A 21,169-nucleotide genomic window follows, 5' to 3' on the forward strand; every position below is an offset into this window, starting at 1 on the left:
CTGCAAAATGCTCCATGTAAATTTAAATTAACCTGATGGTTATTTCACTCTCAGCTATTCTAGTTCAATTCCAGATGACTGCTACTCATCTGTTATCAAATACATATTGCCCAAAATCATATAACCCATACTCTGTCAGTTTATTAATCAAAGATAAATCAGCACAATACAGAAAGGAATATACATTACCCAGTCTGGGGAACAGCTTTGTAGCAATCTCAGCTTACTTCTCCAGTCTGTGTCTGTTCCAAAGTCTGAACACAATTCTACTTATACATATACACACATACCCTTGTTTATAACAAATAAAAGATTCCACAAATTTCACTGTATTACCAGGCCTTACACATCTTCTATTTAGCCCCATCTATGTTTTGCGAGACATAGAGATAGCTATACCAACCAAACCTTGTACAGATAATCATCCATACCTGGCAGATGGTGCATATTTTGCAAGCCTCAGAACATACATCTTATTTTCTGACAGATTCTACATGTACAAAAACAGAGATTTTAACAGATTAACTACTAGTCGTTTTCCACAGTAAGCTTAATGAGTACCGTTCATAGTTCTACAACTTTGCATAAACACAAAGCATTCCAATAATGATACTTTTTACTTGTTTAGAGTTAGCTACTTAGTTTAGTTGCATTACACACCTTATCCAATTACCCTTGCAATTACCCTTGCAGTTTACATATTTTAATTAATACATTTGTTTGTGAGAGTTGATTTCACAGTCTAAAGTAAAATTCTATTCCTTATGTAGTGAAATTACCACCTGCAGTCTCAGCTCTATAGGATACGTCTACACTGCGTCTGGGAGCAAGCCTCCCAGTCCAGATCCACAGACTTGTGTTAGTGGGGGCTCACTCTAGTGCACTAAAAATAGCTGGGTAGATGATACAGCTTGGGCTCCCAAGCTTGGGTGGCTGGGCGGGCCTGAGAACCCAGGCTCCAGCTTGAGTTGCAAAGTCTACACAGCAATTTTTAGCATGCTAGTGTGAGCCCCACAAACACAAGTCTGGTCTGGACCTGGGTTGGGAAGTTCACTCCTTGATGCAGCATAGACATGCCCCTAATTTCTCAAGGAGTACTTTTCCACTTCACCTTTGGTCTAGCCCTATAGAGCATAATGGGATTTTGGTTCAGTTCAGTCAACAAAAGTGTAGATCAACATAGTGACCAGCAGGCAGCCAGCAAAAACTTGTGTTCTTTTTATTTGAGGATCAGTTTTCTTCAGGAAGGGGAGAAAATACCTGAAAAATCTATACTGACTGGCAACATGGTACGAGCAATACAATAATTGTCTTTGGTGCAATATTTCCCTCAGTCTTTGGTATCAGACAGTGTACCACAATTCAGGAGCCATTTGCGTCCTTGGGCAATACTATATTGCTGTTTCCTTCAGTTGGTCAATCGGTGTATACTATTACTGTACTACAGTTCCATTAGCTATGTTATTTATGCAGACTTAATGGCACTGTAATCTGTGGTTGATATGTGGTTAAATACAAGATGATGGTCGGTCACCTAAGATTCTGTCTGTCTGTCTATCTAAAGATTAAAGACCTCCTGCTTTGCTGTCATGGCAATAGAGGTATATGTCACATGGATAATGTAGTTAATCTGATTACTGTCATAGAATGATTGCCTCAAGACCTGACTTTATTAGCTCTGCAAGAGAATTAGGAACATGGCCTAAAATAACATGCTGGCTGTTTGTTTGTTTTTCTCTAGCATGTGCTAGGATTGAGTGTAAAATATAATGAACAAACTGGTGAATAAGGCCTTTAAGGAATAAAACTATATTTTAAATGAAAGAAACAGAAAATGCTAATCTCTTTCCAGGAAACGCCTTCAACTTTGATCCTAACTGCTTAAAGAAAACTGCAGCAGCTAAACAGAGAATCACAAGTCCCTTATTCTCTTTCCACTCCCATGGAGTTTATAAGAATCAAGTGAGCAGTTGTTACTCAAGCACTAGTTTTACTTTAGCACTGTCCTTGTTTGTGTAGCAATGCAAAACAAAATCCGTAACCTGAATCAGTTTACTGTATATACTTACAATGCTGTAATGTTAAATATTACTTCCTGTTCCAAATCACAACACATTTCCTCACTGTGAGCCACATTTTGCCCTTGTTCCAAAAAGAGCTATTTTTCTATTTAAAGTAAGTCACAATCCCACTTAGCTTGTTTTAAAAAATAAATGCAGACTGAGTATTGCTCATATTACTAAATTCAGAATAGCTGTCATGTAGTAAATACAGCATACTCATGTTTGAAATGAAATACTACAGCACTCCTAAAACAAAGAAAATATTTAAGTCCATGGCACTGCTCAAATGGGAAAGAGCAGTAGGATTGGTCTGGGTTCTGGAAAGGAATTTCAGGGATGTCCAATTCCTAGGCAAAAAAATTCCTGGGCAAATCAACCAACTCTTATCGCTGTATTATTTAGAAAGAGCTCATTAGCCTTCTGCAATTCTGTAGCTACACAATTTTCTGCAATACTGATTTTTCTTAAAATAAAAGAGATCCCCTCAAACTTAACTGAAGTTAATTCTTAAAAAAATATGAAATAGTTTTGGAAAACACATCTTCTCCTGAGTACTTCTGCCAATTTTTGCGGTTTTACCACCACATCTTTGTGTTTTATTAATTTATTTTACCATATTATATAAACGAACAACACAAAATTGAATGTATGGTAAATGTGCATACACAAAGTACTGTTATGCACTCCCCTTAAACAAAAAAACATATTTTCCTTTAACCTCATTCAGTTACTGTACTTTCATATGTTAATTGTAACAAAAGTAAGTACAAATTTTCAGACAGAAAACTTTCACAAATATGATTAACTTGACAGTGTCCCTGTAGCGTGCATCTGGAAAATACACTGTCTGTTTTCCATTCTCCTTTTGTATATGGACAAGTTTAGAAAGTATTTTTGTATGGAAATTTGTGCCGTTTATCCAACATCTCAAGAATTATTTTAATTGTTAAATGTATTGTTCAAGCAGCTGCAGCAGAAATAATTGTGTGAATCAGTAGCTTGAGTTAAGTAGCCTTCTAGCTTATGGTTAAATAGCTCTAATAGTAAAATCTCCTATTGTGATGAGCAGTTTCAGTGCCTGCATCACAGCTAGATATTCCCATTATGGACTATGAACAAAAGAGTTCTAAAGAATCAAAATGTGGTGAAGAACTAAGACTTGGTAAGTCTTAAATGAATCCAATCCTAACGGAAATAATATTAAAAAAATAATTTAATGTATTTAGTAAAGACACAAGAATAAAGTGATCAGATTGTCATTAGCATTTGAGACACACATTTATTTTGTCTCTGGCAATAAGTATCAAAACACTAGGTTAAAAGAAAATTTTGTAGGTTGTGAAGTCAAGCATTTGAAAGGTAGAAATGCCAGATTTATGGTTGCCCCTGCAGCCTTAATTCTAACCCCTTCTTCTTCCATTCTGTGCACTGAGTAAGGCAAAGGTCCTGTGGAAAAAACAGTATGTGATCGTGTAGTTAAAACTGAATCATAATGGGCTCACCACAGCTGTATGCAGTGGGTCCTTGTCTGGCTTGCAGGAAGAAAAGGGATTGTTGCCCTTTTTTGGGCTTCCTCTTCAACTGGTACCAGAGAAGGAGGAAAAGGGAAAATTTATCTGATGAAGTAGGAAGTGGCTGGACCAGGTGTGTGGAGTAACTACACTTCCAGCTGACTGGAAGAGTAGGGTGGGTATTTATACCCTGGACAGTCTGGAGAAGCCTTCTTTCACGGGGATTGGTCTGGCAGCATCCATCCTGCCACCCATGGAATCTGAGTAAGGACCGGGTTTCTTCTTGATCCATTGTGGCCATTATGCTAGTTGCCCTTTTCTTTGGGGGCTGGAAAGGAATTTTTCCCTCACTGCCAGATTGACCAAGATAGGGTGTTCCCCCCCCCCCACCTTCCCACAGCAGGTTTGGGACCCGGTAGGGTGGGATATGGGGTTAGGTTACAATATTGCAACTTACTATGTAATATTTGGGGCAAATATCCAGTGCAGGTACTCGTTATGGAAAGGCTATGGTTATTGGAGCAAATGGATTGGAAGGGGATTTAGAGGAATGCAGTCCTTAAGGGAGCCGAGGAAAAGGGTTTGGGGCTCTGACATCTGGTCCAATGAGGAGCCAACTCCCCTCCTTTACTAGCCCCCTTAATCCTCATGTGAGGGAAGGGCAGTGGGGGCCCAGCAATGGGATGCCTGGGATCAGGTTGGGAAGGGACAGTGCTGACAGCAGCCCTCAAAATTAGGTGGAAATTATTAAGGAAATGATGACCAGCTGCACTGTACAACTTCTTGCCGGATACTCCGGATATTTTAAGTGAATAAAGTTGCAGCCTAATTAAACCATGTCCATTTTCTCCTGTCTTTCCTCTGCCATCGCCAGACAATGCATACTCAGAAGGGGCATAGTTATTAAGACTGTATGAGCAGCCATAAGTCTGGTATTTTCAAATTTTCAAGTGCTTGACTTAGCAACTAAATCACATTCTTTTAACAGTTTTTTGGATGTAATTTCCAAGGGTGGTGTTTTTGTTAGAGGAAAAAGGTAAAAATAAAATTATATTATGTACAATTCAACCAACATGTACCATCATCTGGTGTGAACCGTGACCATCAGCACTGCAGTGCAGACTTTGGCCACTTGCGTTACAGGACTGATTGTAGTAGGTGGCAGCAGGAGGAGGGGTGAGGTGGTTGGCTGGCTCCATATTCTGGGTCCAGCGGTGATGGGGGAGAGTCTGACCCAGCCCAACAATCATTCCTTCCTCCCACCACAGTGGTACCTCCAGAGTGGAGAATGGGATGGCTAGAGGAGATAACATGGGGAGTCCAATCTGGCTGTCTCTTTTCCCCTATGGGGAGGTTGGGGGACTCTTGCCCCCAGGTCATGCCCTGGGGATGGGAAATGTGATGTCTTGGCCCTGTGCTGGATCAGTGGAGCCCAGCCTGGCTTGACTCAGCTCTCTCCCCATTCCCTCCGTCCTGCTACTACAGCTGCGCTAGCAGCTCCCAGGCATTCCTAGTACAGCATGTGGTGGTGGTGATGCTGCTGCTTTAAACGATGGGTAGCATGGACCTAAATCTTTAGAATGTTTGTGTGTTCAATTATAATTTTGGCAGGCTGCCAGAATTTTCCTGAGGAATACAAGTGAGAAGGGAGAGGGTGATTTTTTAAAAATAGTTTATAACTCAACTGAACCTGAATGGAATTTCATGAGACAAATAAAAGGCATTTCTTTAGCCTGCGGGCTTTCCCCTTGCTGAATTCCAGAGACCCATTGCAATCAGTGAAAATGTTAGCGCTTCTGAAAAAAGGGCACAAGCAACTCTTAAAATGGAAAGTGCTGGGCTACCTAAATATAGCTGGCAGCTACCCATATAATGAAGGAATTTGCGACTAAAACAACAAAGTAAAGGGTCAGCATAGAAAACGGTTCAGATACAGGTAACTTAACTTTTTTCTTCCTTATTATGCAATGCACTTCTTGGAATCCTTGAAGATTCTAAAGGCTCTTTGTTAAGGTGCTTTCACTTACATGAAGGTACATTGTGCCTGATTCTTATTGTCCTGGAAACACAGAAAAAAAGAGAAGATGTGGCTTAAGTAGGCTGCAACTGTATTAACTCATCTGGGAAGTAACTGGCAGTAATCCGTGCAATATTTCCTTCCTTAATCACTTCCACCTGGTAGAGGGTTGCCATCAGCCCTCCACAGCTGGTCATTGCTGGCACCCCACTGCCCTCCCTTTGTATGAGAGTTAAGGGGCTGGGGAAAGAGGTTGTCTCCTTGCTGGAGCAGACATTAGGAGCCCTATCTCTGTTCCCTAGCTTCCTTAGGGGATGCTTCCCCATTAACAGGGCCGGCTCCAGGCACCAGCTTACCAAGCAGGTGCTTGGGGCGGCCGCTTCAGAGAGGGACGGCACGTCCAGCTGTTCGGCGGCAATTCGTCGGATGATCCCTCACTCCTGCTCGGAGCGAAGGACCTTCCGCCGAATTGCTGCCGCAGATCGCGATCGCGGTTTTTTTGTTATTGTTGTTTGGCTGCTTGGGGCGGCCAAAACCCTGGAGCCAGTCCTGCCCATTAGGTCCACTTCCAGTTCTGGTTTATCAGTGACCCCAGACCCCCTATGGAATGAGTACCTGCACTGGACTCCTGCCACACATAGGCACCAGCAATTAGCGTGACTGCCTCCTCTCCGCCAACCCGGTTCCCAGATGAATGGTAATTTCCTCTCTCATGTTGGCCAGAAATACATCCTCTCCTCATCTGGCAGGTGTACCCCATTGTCACTGAATAACAGACATAACCAATATATTTTCGTGGGTAATTACCAATCCTCCCCATTCCCCCCTTAAAGGATCTACTATCCTTTTTTCCCCCGGAGTCCAGACAAAGCACTGCCACTTTGAGATTGCAGGGGTTGCATTTGCACTAAAGCCATTTTACACTGCTCTGTCATTAAAGGGACCTTAAAATGGGTGTAAATGTAACTTATGCCCACTCTAAAAACACTGAACAATGCCAGAGCAGTGTAAAGTGGCTTTAGTGTAAATGAGAACCAGGCCCTTTGTCTTCATTGGGGATACTTCTGATTTACTCCATCATGAAATCAGACAGTGCTACATTTTGATAAATGCGCAGTGAGGGTGTTTTAAGTCTTTTGAATTTTTTAAAAACAATTATACAAAAATATGGCTAAATTAAACAGTGGGCAAGGAAAAAAAAAGCAATTAACGCCTTACAAACACATAGCCTTCTCACCCCCACAACACCTTCTTAGTAAATTTCCTGTACCTTGAGGCAGCTTGCTTAGTGCTGTTGAATCCTAAAAACATTGTTGCAGAATTTGGTACTCAGGCTTGTCTGCATGGGAAAGTTTTACCTATTCTACTGATAAAACCTCCTCTGTGGATGCTCTTCTTCTTGTTTAAAAGTGCCTTCTTATTTATTTAAACCACTTCCTGGCACACGTAAGCTAAATGGAAAAAGGATACTCCGACACTAGGATAAGATTCATAGACTCATAGATCCTAGAACTGGAAGGGACCTCGAGAGGTCATCGAGTCCAGTCCCCTGCCCTCATGGCAGGACCAAATACTGTCTAGACCATCCCTGATAGACATTTATCTAACCTACTCTTAAATATCTCTAGAGATGGAGATTCCACAACCTCCTTAGGCAATTTATTCCAGTGTTTAACCACCCTGACAGTTAGGAACTTTTTCCTAATGTCCAACCTAAACCTCCCTTGCTGCAGTTTAAGCCCATGGCTTCTTGTTCTATCCTTAGAGGCTAAGGTGAACAAGTTTTCTCCCTCCTCCTTATGACACCCTTTTAGATACCTGAAGTGTCCCTATGGGAGTTTATACTGGTATAACTATCGGTTTAAATTCACAGCTTAGGTTATACCAAAAGGCCCTTCTCCACGTTGTCAAGATCTCAGATACCAGACTTCTAAGTGGAGTAGTGTCCCTCAAAATATGGTTTCCATAATTGCCAACATGTCAAAAATAACCTGAGGTTTTGAGGCCCATCACCTGATTTGTATGCTTAATTATGGTGATTACACACGCTATTGTAGATAACTGCACACATTCATGGGTGTCTCTTGAAAAAATACAAAGTAATCTAAAATTGTAAATATGAAGTTTCCTATCCAAAAACAGTGCTGCCACAATGATTTAATTAGCTTATCCTGGAAAAAAAGCATTCTTGCAAGATTTCTGTTCTACAATCTTGTACTCTAGATCTAGAGAGTTTGATGAAATCAAGATGGCAGTGCATTGAATATTCTAGGACCTTTGTTGAATGACTCATATTCGTATAAAGGGTCCAGGCCTGAAGTCCATATTCAGCAGAACTCCAAAACTAAAACTGCAGGATGTATGAGCTTGAATTTTCTGGGACAATCTATCACTTCCTGCATTTAAATCCACTGTGTAACAATGAGTACTACGGCCAATATCTAACTGCCCAAGGCCTCTGTCTCACTCTATACTGCATGTAACTTGCTCAGCTATATTTTTATAATGCGTAGGTATCCTCCAATGATTTTTTTAAGTCTCCCCTGATATGTGTACAATTAAACATGTTGCTGTTTCAACAGGTACTGCCATGGCTGCAGGGGTCTTGCTGCAAAATGAATTGCCTTATTGTTCATTGGTAAAGAGCAGTGCATATCTTGCAACTATGAGTTCAGGTAATCATTTTCTTTAATATGCCCTTTAAAAGAAAGTTTTTAGATGAGTTTTTTGAAAAGGAATCATCTCTAAAAAATAAAAGCCATATACATCTGTTATGGCTAGGTTGTGGGGATAATGTGTGTGTATATGCAGTACAAATAATTCAGTGTGTTACTCAAACATGACTATGACCAATAACCACCTTGACATGTTTCTCTTCCATTTCGCTTTCTGTTTCTGTTAGGTTATAAATTCTTATGGACAAGGACTGTGCCATCTTTTGTATTTGGGAAGTGCTTAGACATTGTGAGGTGCCACAAAAAAACAAATAATAAATAGTAACAATTTTTACAGGCAATAATTATGATTCACCACTTTGGCTGAATACCTCCAAATGGCACTGAAGTCAATGAGAGAATAATGACATTCAGCATTTTGCCTCCTTCAGTCTCACCAACTGCTGGCTGCACTATAACTTTTTTGAATTTGACATATATAGAAGAAAAATGTTACTGACTTATGAAGATCCATACAGAATTACATCTAAGGAGGCAAAATAACTGATGAGCAAAAGTTTGGTATAATCAATGGATGTAGCCAGCATTTGAACCATCTCTAAAAAAAATATCCCCTTAATCACAAATGATACTTAAACCTCAGCACCCAAGAATTATCCAAACAAAAATAACTCCTAAAATTCCAAACATTAAGACAATTGTAAGGCCTTGGAAACAGATTCAGAAGTAAAACTAAAAAAGCCTATAATTACCCCATAACAGACACCCCAAAAACTTGCCTTAGCAGTCCTTCGGGTCTAGACATCCACTTAATTCAAAGTGCTAGTTTTTCTTTTTTGAAATTGATAGTAACATGCCAGGTTTAAAAAAAGGGTTCGTAGATAGCAGTAGCCCAGTGGGATGAGGGGAATGCTATTTTGTAATCCTCAATTAGCATGTGATTGGTTGAGGAAGGCATGGCTTAGTAGCAGACACTCATGGGTAACAGCCATGGAGCAGGCTTTAATACTTTCTCTCCCTCCTGACATCAGCATTAGGGTTGGAACAGGGTAGCAAAGGCTCTTGGGCAACAGCAGCACCCAAGGGACTAGATTTTAGATGTTCCTCTTCCCTCCTGCCATCACTGGCAAGTGGTAGGGCTGGGAGCAGCATGAAACCTCTCTTGTGCCCTTAGTAGCCAAGTGGTACATCTGTTCAAAATCTAATAACATCCTTCCTGTCTGCACCTAGAAGAAAGAGATTATTGCCTGAGGTTTTTAAACTGGAAAAAAACACTTTTTACTTACCCGGTTTTGTCATGCAAGTTCCACTTCAAGAGGTATCGACTTCCCTTGGTGTATGTACGCAAGTCCCAATGACATCAGATGGTAATCGCATGCCCAGATTGAGATTAGAACATGGCCCTAAGAGTGGGCAACAGGAGTAACATGCTTATTGGGTCAGGTTATACTGATTTTTCTTCTATCTTTTTCTTTTCTCTACCCTGCTTGTCAAGATCTATAAATTGCACTCTAACAGAGAACTGACAAGATGACTATTATTTTAAATGTTTTTTACAGTCCTTACCCCTGCAAGTGACGGTTTGGCCCTGTGATTTTGAGAGTGCTGAAATCTTTCTGGCCAGCTCAATCTCCATCTTTAGCATGGAAGCAAAGAGGGAGGCAGCTCATAGCCTGATACCTATCGCTTGAAACTTGGAGCAATCAAATTATATGGCTACTTCTCCCAATAGTCTGCTTTACCTCAACCCAGTAGATCCAAGAGCTTTGGTTAATAAAAACCTCTGCTCTGAAAAAATAAACCTTTTGTTTTCAATAACAAATTGTGTTTTGTTTGTGGATATGAATGGTCCATGAGTGAGCAGTCTGCAATTCATCAGTGAACAATTTCAATAGCAACACACTAATCCCAATCATTACAGAACTAACAATGCATTTTGGAGCAGCTAAGTGGAGGGCAAAAGATGGCAATGGACTGTCAAACTAATCAGTGGGGGAGTATAGCGTATTTACTTACAGATTTATAGAAAAGCAGTGCCCCAAACTACATTTTGATTGTATTTTGGTATATAATATACTGTGCAGTATGTTCTGAATGTACAATAAGTGCAATTTACTAAAATACTCATTTTGTTTCGGAAAATCATCCCAGTCCAGTTGCAGAATTACCTACTTGAAATGCAACTATTCTCATCAGCAGTGGAACAGTTTGTCCCAAGCAGAATCAATTCATATAGAATTTAGCTGCCACAAGGGTAGCTGGCATCAGTGGCTTCATTGTTTGTTACTATGGAGACTGCTCAGCCTATCCTGAATAGCTGTTAGATCACACAGAAAGATACACATCTCTGTGTAACTTCAGCATTGAGCAAGTTGGATTTCAGATCCAGTTTGTTTTCTACGACATTTGTAAAGTGTTGCAAAGGGGTGATTGATCATGGAGGCTTCACCCAGGAGGCGCTCAGCTGTGAATATTTTTAGCAACTTTTTTCAGGGTCGGAGGCATTCTTCCTCTGATCCCTTTCTCCGCATACTTCAAAGGCGCCGGAGCTCAGTTGTAGAAGTCCTCTCATCATCCACACACCGTGTTATGGTGGCCATATCATCTGTAAGCCCTGCAGAGCTGAATGCAACTTTTCCTGAGAAAAAAAGTGAAGTATTTTTAGATTATTGCCAAAAAACATACTTGGGTTTTATAGCTATGTATTATACAACGTGTACTAAAGGTGTATAATCTTATTCAGATGTTTAGATGTATATAAATATGTATGAAATGTTTAAAATAATTTTATAGTGGTTATTGTTTTATTATATATAATTGTATTTACTGATATCTTACTCAGGGCTTAATCTGTGCTTTATTTTTAACTTGTAGAGCATTTCAGTTTAAAACCTTGGTTTCAGAAAATAATTAAAGCAAAAGATAGCTTAATATGTGTTTGTGCAGGCATGCTGTACATTTCTAGATAAAAGGTGACCGTGATATTTGCTTCATCATGGAGGATATCACATACCTAGAATTTCATGAAGAAGGAAACTAAGTTGATGTCATGAATAACAGCACTAATATAAGCTTCAGCGCTAATATAAGCAAAGAATGGTATTTTTATTGTGAATCCTTGCTGCTTAAATCTCTTGAAAAATCTTTAATATACTATATTTTTGTAATTTAAACATTTAAAAGTTTGCTGTATTATATTTTAGGGTAGTGATGATAGTTTGCTAATCTTATGTATTCTGTTTTTCTTTCTGTTGTAGGAAATTCAAGGCGTCCAACCGCAAAATATACTAAAGTAGGGGAACGTCTTCGCCATGTCATTCCTGGTCATATGCAGTGTTCGATGGCATGTGGTGGACGTGCTTGCAAGTATGAAAACCCAGCTCGATGGAGTGACCAAGAGCAAGCCATTAAAGGACTTTACTCTTCCTGGTAATATGCAGTACTCCGTTTCACTAAGCTTAATTGTATTAGCTCCATTAGAGAATTTAGGGTAATAGATTTATATTGCATTTTTCTACCAAATATAGACTGCCAAGTTAAGTACAGTATGTACTGGAATAAAAGGTTAGTTAAAAATTAATACTTAGCAGTAAGCCATAAAGGGCTCCATACAAAGCCCATCAAAGTCAATGAAAGACACACATTGTCTTCAGTGGGCTTTGGCTCAGATCCAAAATAATAAATACCTGTTTACAGATTACATGAATGTTCTAAACTACAGAAGTTTTCCCTTGGAATTTAAATACAGCTGTTAAAATATGCTCATTGGTTTAGATTAAAATGAATGAAAACATTTTATTGAAGATAAAATAATATTCTATCAATAATAATATTGAAAGCATTTTTTCCATCTATATGGTCACTGGAATGTATTTTTAAATTAATATTGACATTTTGTAAAAATGAGTTAAGAAGAAACATGTAAAATGTCTCTGAATAGGAATACAGAAATTGTGATCTGGGTAGCCATTGTCTACTTAAGTTTTGTATCATGCTCATCACCATGGTATTTGAGCACCTCTCATAATGGTATTTTGTTATATAACTTAATTGTTTCAGTGGGATTTATAAAGCATGTAATCTGATGAAAGAATTTTCCAAAAAGGTATAAATGCACATTGCTAATTATAGATAGCTCCTGAAAATGGAAAAAAGGTATATATTTTGGTAGATTACCCATGAAATCATCACAATGAAATATCCATCCAAAGTATTAATTTATTTTTTTCAGGATAACAGATAATATATTGGCCATGGCTCGACCCTCAACAGAAATTATTGAGAAGTATAACATTATTGAGCAGTTTCAAAGGTAATGAATTTTATTGGTAATGAATTGCTCTAGATCTTACCGATATAATCCCTGATCCATTTTTTCCCTCCTACTTAGATTTGGATTGTTGGTAAAGATCCTTTAATTTAGCAATATGCAGGTAAGCATCCATTCTGCACTTAGGAGAAATGTATGTTTTAGAAAATAAGGGTTAATGAAATTATTGCTGTATATAATGTGACTATTCTGTTCCTTGCTTAAGGTGTGACATAAAAACAGTAATTAACCTTCAGCGTCCTGGGGAGCATGCTAGCTGTGGGAATCCGCTGGAACAAGAAAGTGGCTTTACCTACCTTCCTGAAGCTTTCATGGAGGATGGAAGTAAGTTCACTCCTGCTGCTTTTCCTCATTAATTATCGAGTACAGTACATGCAGATTTTCTGTCACACAGCTTTTGGATTAAGAGCAGTTATATAAGGAATACTATTCACAAAATATAAAAAATTAAATTTATCAAAGTCCAACCTTGGATAATACATTGCTCCCTCTCTCGTGTTACTGTTGAGTGAGGTATGTGGTTGGTGTGTTACATTTCAGTAGAATGAGCAGCTAGAGTAGATAGAAGACTATGCCTGGTAAAAAGATAAATGGGAAATGAGCAAAATAATATAGAGCATATTAACTGTGTTTCAGACATGTTTGTGAGTAATGTTGCACTTTTCAAAATGTCTGTTTCTTTGATTTGAAGAGCTTTGTATCAGCAATATCTTTATTTTTTCATACTGCACTGAGTGTATCTGCTTAAGAAAGTTAAGAGCCATTGAATTAAGATTTGCTTTTATGCCCAAACAGAATGTTACACTTTTCCTATATATAGCTCAGTAATTTTAGTATGAATCACTCCGTTTTGTTATACCTTTTCCATTCCAGCTGAGCTTTAGTCTGAAACATCTTAACTACCTCAGCATGTCCATGAAATTCTCACAGCAAGCTCTTTCTGAAATGTGAAAATAATCTGTTTCAAACAAATATATATAGTCAGGCCTATTCGGATTATTTTTATTTTTTCAGTACTTTCATTTAAGACTAGTCATTTCTCTTCTGCATATGGAACAAAAGATTTAACATTGTGTACTAAAGAAAACAATTCTCTCTCTTTTTAGTTTATTTTTATAATTTTGGATGGAAGGATTATGGCGTGGCATCTCTCACTACTATACTGGATATGGTAAAAGTGATGGCTTTTGCCTTGCAGGAAGGGAGGGTAGCTGTTCATTGTCATGCAGGACTTGGCCGAACAGGTATGTGTTCAACTTCAAAAATTAATGTGAACTTATTTTCTGTAGGTACAAAATAATGGCAGATATACAATTTAAACAAACCTATAATGATTTATATTTATCACTCTGAGGAGGTATACTGTAAAGTGATTAAACTTGCAAACAAAATTTATTTGTAAAAAATAAGAGTCATTCTGTCATAGGCAGCAAGAGGACAAAGTTAACAATTATGAGCTGTGAACCAAAAGGTTAGAGAAACTTTGAATCCACGTAACAATCTCCCAGCAATATTGAAACTGTACAGCCTCCTCACCTAGGCAGCTGCTACTCCACATAGTTTCCAATTAAGAAAATAATTCACCTTGTGCTTTTCTGGTCTTGAATATAGTTATCTGTGGTTACCCTCCCAACTCAGACCTTCGGTCTTTGGAGCTTTTTTCTTTTGGGTTTGAGGATGTTAAAGGTTGCACTTACTTCTGACCCCTCCCCAAATATGTCTCTTTGCCTGGCCCCATCTCTGCAGTAGCCACTATTGCTCCCTGTGGGTGTGAGGAGTTTGAAAATGATGCAGCTGTGCTGCAAACACAGTTGAGAGAGAAATTGGCATTTTTTTAAAATGTGGAGGGAGGCTGAGAAAAAACCTTTAAGCACTCGGAGATGGCATTTAACAAAGTTAATACAAGCTAAGGGGAGATTTAATTTCTTATTTAAAAGGGGGGAAAAGCCCTAAACCTTAGTCTTCCATGGAGTAGCCACCTCAATTTCAAATTCTCTTACATCCACAGAATGACCGCAATGGCTGACCTATATCAAAGTAAGGGAAAATGGCTAGGAAGGAGATCAGTGAAACAGCTGCAGGCCTCAAATCCTTGCAGCCAGAAGAAAAGATCTCATTTTGGAGATCTGAGATACAAACAGCTGTATATGCAAGAAATAATAAAATAGGAAGGCTTAGAAAGAAAAAAAAATCCACCTGTGGCTGCCGGAGCCTCTCAGGGAACAGGGAGAGCAAAAAGCTAGGTGCTATGGCTCACCAATCTCCTTTGTAATAATGATGCTTCTACATTTTGAATATATTTTAGATTAATCGGGGGGAGGTGGTTTGAGCATTGGCCTGCTAAACCCAGGGTTGTGAGTTCAATCCTGGAGGGGGCCACTTAGGAATCAGGGGCAAAATCAGTACTTGGTCCTGCTAGTGAAGGCAGGGGGCTGGACTCGACCTTTCAAGGTCCCTTCCAGTTCTAGAAGATAGAATATCTCCATTAATTTAATTCAAATTTAATTAATTAGCACCAGTGTGTAGCTATTAGAGAAAACGGGCTTTTCTCAGGTATGCTAATAGCACAAGGTATCCTCCTGATCTATGCATATAGAACTTCCCCTATAAGGACTACCCTTGAAATCAATCAATGGGAGTCTTTACTTTATTGGGAGGTGAATGAGGCCCCATGTTGTCTGACAGGCACATACTTTGTCAAGGCTATTCTTATGTTAATTTCTTAATTCATTTGGGAAGATTTCCACACGTACTTTTGGGTGCATGTACAAAATTGAAGTAACTTATAACAGAGAACATAAAAAGCCAGAAACATGACCTCATCCCAAATCCACACGTTAGTGACTCCCTCCTACCACCTAGTGTTACCTACTGATCCTTCTGTCCCACAAAAGCTTGGAACAGAAGACTAGTTTTAGAATATGATTTGAAGGCTAACATTCTGGTTCTGGTGGGCCAAAAGTGGAAGTGAATTCCAGAGAACCCTTCACTGAAAATGCGATTTACATGAGTATCCTTTTACTGGTGGATAAACTAACAGTGGGAGTCAAGTTTAATTATTTCCCACTGTACGTACCAGGTACAGGATCAACTTGGGCAGCCAGCAGCAACCGGGGAAACATAAGAGACTGGAAAGTGGTTGAGATTCAGGGAGGAAAAAGCAGCAAAAGGGAAAGGAGATGGCACAAGAATGGTCAGTGTTGGCCATCTGGGGTATTACCAGTAACCTAGTACTAAAGCAGTTCATCTGTCTTATCGAGACAAGTGCTTATCTAGTTCTTATTGCACTCTGATGCTTGTATTATGGTGCAAACATTGCATATACACTTAGACAATAGCACACTATGAATTGGGCATAAAAATTACATCCTTATGTGTGTGTATTAATTTTTATTTTATAATGTATTAACATGTTAACCATTTGTCTTTAAATTTTCTAGGTGTTTTGATAGCTTGTTACTTAGTTTTTGCAACAAGAATGACTGCAGATCAAGCAATTCTTTTTGTTAGGGCAAAAAGGCCTAATTCTATTCAAACCAGAGGTCAGTTAGTGTGTGTAAGAGAATTCACTCAATTTTTGATCCCTCTAAGAAATGTGTTTGCTTGCTGCGAGCCCAAAGCACATGCAGTTACTCTGTCCCAGTATCTGATCCGTCAGAGGCATCTGCTCCACGGCTATGAGAGTAGACATCTCAAGTATGTGCCAAAACTTATTCATCTAGTTTGCAAGCTGCTGTTGGACTTGGCTGAAAACAGGCAAGTGATAGAGGAGGAATTGTTAGATATACCAGATCTCTCTTCTGAAATTGAAGAGGCTGTTTCCCAGTTGGACTCTACACAGCTAGATAAAGAGTTAACAAGACAGAACAGTGACACATCAGAGCCATTCTCCCACTCAGTAGTGGGAAATGTCACTTTTGAGACCCAGGATTCTGTTCTCTCCCATGAGCACAAATATGATCCTCTTTGGAAGAGGCGGAATGTTGAATCCCTTCAGCCTTTGACTCATTCAAAAAGACGTCTAAGCTATAGTGACTCAGATTTAAGGAGAACTGCATTTGTCTTGGAACAAGGAGAAACTCCATGGACAGTGCCTGCACAAGTACCACTCTTTGACAAACTTAAGCAGCAGAACACTAGGGAACATTTTCTCTCTTCAGGCATTCAAACTCCTCAGCTGGATTTAAACAAAGAGGCCTTAGTTCGTAGTACATTTATTTTCTGGAGTCAAGGTAAATTCAGTTTAGATGGACAAAACAATTTCTATACAAAAAAATCGCCAAAAGAAGTGCAGCGTAGTAAAACCTTTTCCTCAGGTTTTGAACGTGTACACAATGACAGGGAAGCAAGAACACCAAAACGTAGTTTTGCAAAGGAAATTGGTCACAGAAAGAAGCGAGAGACTAATGTGTATGGCAGAAGAATTTGTGCATCTGAGGACTCTGATAATTCTGCTTTAGAAGAAGAATCATCTATTGGATATGAAAGTCAAGATAGTAAAGACCTATTGGAAGCAGTTCCATACATTGTTTTGCAATCAGAATTAAGTCTGGAAGCACGAAGAATTTTGGCAGCTAAAGCCCTTGCAAATCTGAATGAATTTATGGGAGAGGAGGAAGTGAAACAGAAAGTAGAAATGTGGCAGGTATTACTTTTTCTAAAATATTATTCAATATTGTGTATTTATTACATGTATATTTAAAATATAAACAGCAGCAAAAATTCCACTGCTAGCTTGTGAGAGAAGTCTCTGACACCTGTATAAATTATACACATTATACACATGCTCTGATATTGAAATTGCCAGTCACCTAAATAAAAGGCTCTTGCTTCAACGGAAATATTATATAGTCAGAGGCCTGAGGTTTGACAAAAACAATTAAAAAAAAAAAAAAAAACCTAGCAAAATTTCACTTTACTGTTAGCATCTAACAGAAAGGTAGAAAAATTATTTCTGTATGTGTTTATTCAGTCAATTTAAAATCAGTTGATAGCTATAGTCGTAACATTGTTGGTAACATAAAAGTGCCTCAAGATTTTAGGTTAGAGCCAGGTCAGAGCTTTCTCACAGCTAGTCACAGGATTTTGTGTGTAAATGAGTAAGAGAATTTAGTAGAAATTTAACTGCTTAAAATCATCAAAACCATATCCTCCTGAACCCATTTGATTTGAAATAGGAATCAAAAGCTGTTTCATATATTCCACGTATAATTGGAGGGCACTGGACTGTACAATGTGCTATTCGTGTTGCCATTTTGGTCTAAAGAGCCACTTGCATCGCAGCCAATTAATGTTGACAGTTTTGTAAAACAGTACCAGCCCTGATAGAGTTAACAAGGGTCTGAGAGGCCAGTTGGGTTACCTGGCATCACCTGCAAGAGGGAGGACCAAGATTAATTAAGAATGAAGCCCAGCTAGGGAAGGGCTGGGATAGCACTATAAAGCCAGGAGGGATAGCAGAAGGGAGGTGCAGTCACTCCCTGGGATGAGGGAAGTTGTCAGGGACCAGGAGGAGAGTAAATCCTGAGATTCTGCCCTGGAGTAAGAAGTCTAGCAAGTCGGCTCCCATGGTAAAACCAGAAACAGGCAAGGGAAGGCAAAAGGCGGGTAAGAGGGAGCCAGCAACTGGGACAGGGACTGATTAGACCTGGATTGCTGGTTTTAAGGTCTCTCTGGGCTGGAATCCGGTGTAACTCATGGGTTCCCCTGCCAGCTGCTGGTATAGTGGCTCTTGAGCCCCAAGCTGGGGTTGGACACCATTTTAAGAAGGCATTTGGAAGTGGTCCTGTTGGACTTTGTAATCCTGGAAAGGGGTGGAATAAACTGTGACCTCGCTGGAGGGCCAACATACCAGAATAAAGACTATTGCAGAGCGAACAGAAGGGGTGACCTAATGCTGTGAGATCTACTTTCCCAGTTCTAGGCAGGAGAAGGTACAATGAGTGGGAACCCCATTATAGGAGGAAATATATTCATGAGGCTGATAAATGTCTCTTTTGTGCACAAGTCTAACAAGTGCTGCTAAAAGCAAAGAAAATCTTAGCAGAAGTAAATAGATGGTGCATTTTTATTTTTGTTAGAAAGAACTGAATTCTCGAGATGGAGCTTGGGATAGAATTTGTGCCGAGAGAGATCCTTTTGTCCTTTGCAGCTTGATGTGGTCCTGGATAGAGCAACTAAAAGAACCTGTTATAACCAAAGAGGATATTGACATGTTGTCAAAAAAATGCACAGAATCACCAGAAACTCTTAATTTACTAGCAAAGGTAAACACTATATATGTCAATTCATTATTTTACTGAAAAGTACAGTTTATTAACTCAAGCTTTGCATCAGTGGCCCTTAAACAAGGAATTTACATTTTTAAAGGTAACTTGCAATAAAACAAATTTCAAGCTCCATAAAAATCAAATGAAAATGTATCTTGATAGTTCACAGTAAGTTTTAATCAATGCTTAGATGCTCTGGTGATGGGTGCTTTAGAAAAATCCAAGATAGATAAAATCCTAGAGCTCTAGTCAATAGAAACTTGATTTCCATGTGTGCTGGCTGGAGGTACCACAGCCTGCTGCAACTTGAAATTCAGAGAGACAGAATGCAAGAAACTCTTTCCCTTTAGCTTTCCCTAACACCAGGTCTGGCAACAGTGCTTAATATTGACCACATTATAGTCCTATGCATCTTCAAAGTGCTGTGCAAACATCTAATCCTGTAGCACTGAGAGGGTTGGTGCAGAGGATGTGAGGAACTGACAAATCCAAGTAGTAAAGGCTTCAGTAGCCTGGCCAAGTTCCATTACATAAATCAAAGTTCTGGACTTCCATATTTTCAAATCATGATGGGGAATGTGTCATTCTGCTCTGAAACATTTGCATTTTGTTTTCTATAAAGGGATAAATAAATCCTTTTAGCTATTCTACCTTTTCAGAACATTTCCTTATGAAGAGAGTTTGTGTTCTAGAATTCTCAGTCACATGACAAATCTTCCAGTACTTTGGGTGTTCTTTTTGATTCTGGATTATTTGTGTAGAAAGTAGGGCACATTCTAATACCCCCCTCTGCTCACAGTTACACATTTCCTCGAGCAGCAGGTGGCGATTGCCTTCTCTGCAGTCCACTTCCATGACATTCAGCTTCTCTCAGTTCAGGGTTTTGAAATGTCATACTTCTTCCTGAACTCAGTTCATCAGGGTTTTATTATTTTGGCTGAAGAAAAGATAAAGTAACCGCTTAATACCTGAAAGTAAACTAACCATCAAAATTAATTATTTTATCTTACCCATTTGTTGTTTATCTTTCTACATTAGTTGTTATAATGTATGTTTGCCCTTAAAAGCTGCCTGCCCAAGTGGAGATTATCTCCCCCAAGATCTGGTGGCGAGCCTAATGTGGAAGAGGAGATCAGCTGCCTTCAGAACACCGTTTCCCTCATCCACCCAGACACTTTTTTTGGTACCCCTCAGAGATCCTTCTGTGGGGTTGTGATCCACACTGGAAAGGGAGCTGGGCAGGCCAGGGGTGGGAGTGGGATGTTAATTGAGGAGAAAGGCTTAGGAGTATATACTTCCCTGGGCCCTATAGTCTTTCCTAGGAAAAGATAATACAATCTGGCGCTGTATAATTTTTTGTGCCCTTTCACAATAGGGATTCCCCAAGTTAGGGGGTGGAGTCTAAGTGGACAGCCATGGGTAGGAGAGTCCATAGTACCATGCATCTATTGGAACGGTACTGTCAAAGAGTGGGGCTTGGGAAACCTTGGGGGGGTGAGGGAGGAAAGCCTGTGCATGGATAGACCTGATCTCCTAGAAGTTTCAGAGGATCCATGGGGTTTGTGTCACGGGGCTACCCACGTTCTGCAGGAGAACTGTTGTAATAGTTGCGCCTACAAGTTTTACCCCAATTGTGGGCTCAGTGTAAGAAGTGAGTGAAAGTTCATAAAATGTCCCAATAACCTATAACAATAAACACTGATGGAGAAAAGGTGCAAAAGGGAGACAGACTGAATTAGTCCAAACAAAAAGGCCTACCGAAACAACTCAAGAATTGTGTTATGATCATGTCTCATAAACAAGAGAAGCATGGGACCAGATATCAGTGAACCAAAATTGTTGGAAATTAGGCCTAATTGGTGGGCAAAAAAATAGTAGGATGGATTATTCTACTCATCACTCCCTTTTGGAGTCCTTAAAAGATTTTGAAGGAAAGTTGGGATGGACATAAACGCTGGATGACTGAAAGAGAAAGGAAGGGGAAGAGTGAGTTTCATCATGGTGATGGCTGCCATTCCCACCCTCTCCTGAAATATCAGGATCCAGCGTGACACCACTGTGCCTCCTTCATCCTAATCCTGAGAGATGTTCTGATCATACTGGCCCAGAGAAAGGGAGCCAGATGACATTGCCGCCTTCAGTAACTCTGGCTAAAGACTGTCAACCTCCCTCACTCCCGTTGTCTGTCCTTTTCCTTTCCCTCCTTATTTCATCTCTTTCCTATCTCTTTCCTTTTTCTTTCTGTTTAATAAGAGCTGGGTTAGCTGGTCAAGACTATATTTCATAACACTCCTGTAAGCCTGT

The 21,169-nt window shown here is 39.5% G+C and overlaps 1 protein-coding gene across 4 annotated transcripts in view; it reads left to right on the top strand.

Annotated features, from left to right (window-relative positions):
- The window catches only part of PTPDC1 (protein tyrosine phosphatase domain containing 1), a 44,339-nt gene that overhangs the window by 16,847 nt on the left and 6,323 nt on the right, over window positions 1-21,169 (top strand). The window contains exons 3-9 of one of the 4 annotated variants that reach the window (XM_005307163.4): window positions 8,174-8,266; window positions 11,524-11,695; window positions 12,498-12,578; window positions 12,802-12,920; window positions 13,703-13,840; window positions 16,037-17,241; window positions 18,677-18,862. In XM_005307163.4, the coding sequence (XP_005307220.1) occupies window positions 8,182-8,266; window positions 11,524-11,695; window positions 12,498-12,578; window positions 12,802-12,920; window positions 13,703-13,840; window positions 16,037-17,241; window positions 18,677-18,862 (1,986 nt within the window). In that variant the 5' untranslated portion in view covers window positions 8,174-8,181. Of the gene's footprint in view, window positions 1-8,173; window positions 8,267-10,622; window positions 10,917-11,523; window positions 11,696-12,497; window positions 12,579-12,801; window positions 12,921-13,702; window positions 13,841-16,036; window positions 17,242-18,676; window positions 18,863-21,169 lie in introns of those variants that run through there. The other 3 variants (XM_005307160.5, XM_042849600.2, XM_065551175.1) reach the window with 3 other exon arrangements.

The sequence above is a fragment of the Chrysemys picta genome, chromosome 7, assembly GCF_011386835.1.
Source record: "Chrysemys picta bellii isolate R12L10 chromosome 7, ASM1138683v2, whole genome shotgun sequence".
Taxonomy (NCBI): Eukaryota; Metazoa; Chordata; order Testudines; family Emydidae; genus Chrysemys; species Chrysemys picta.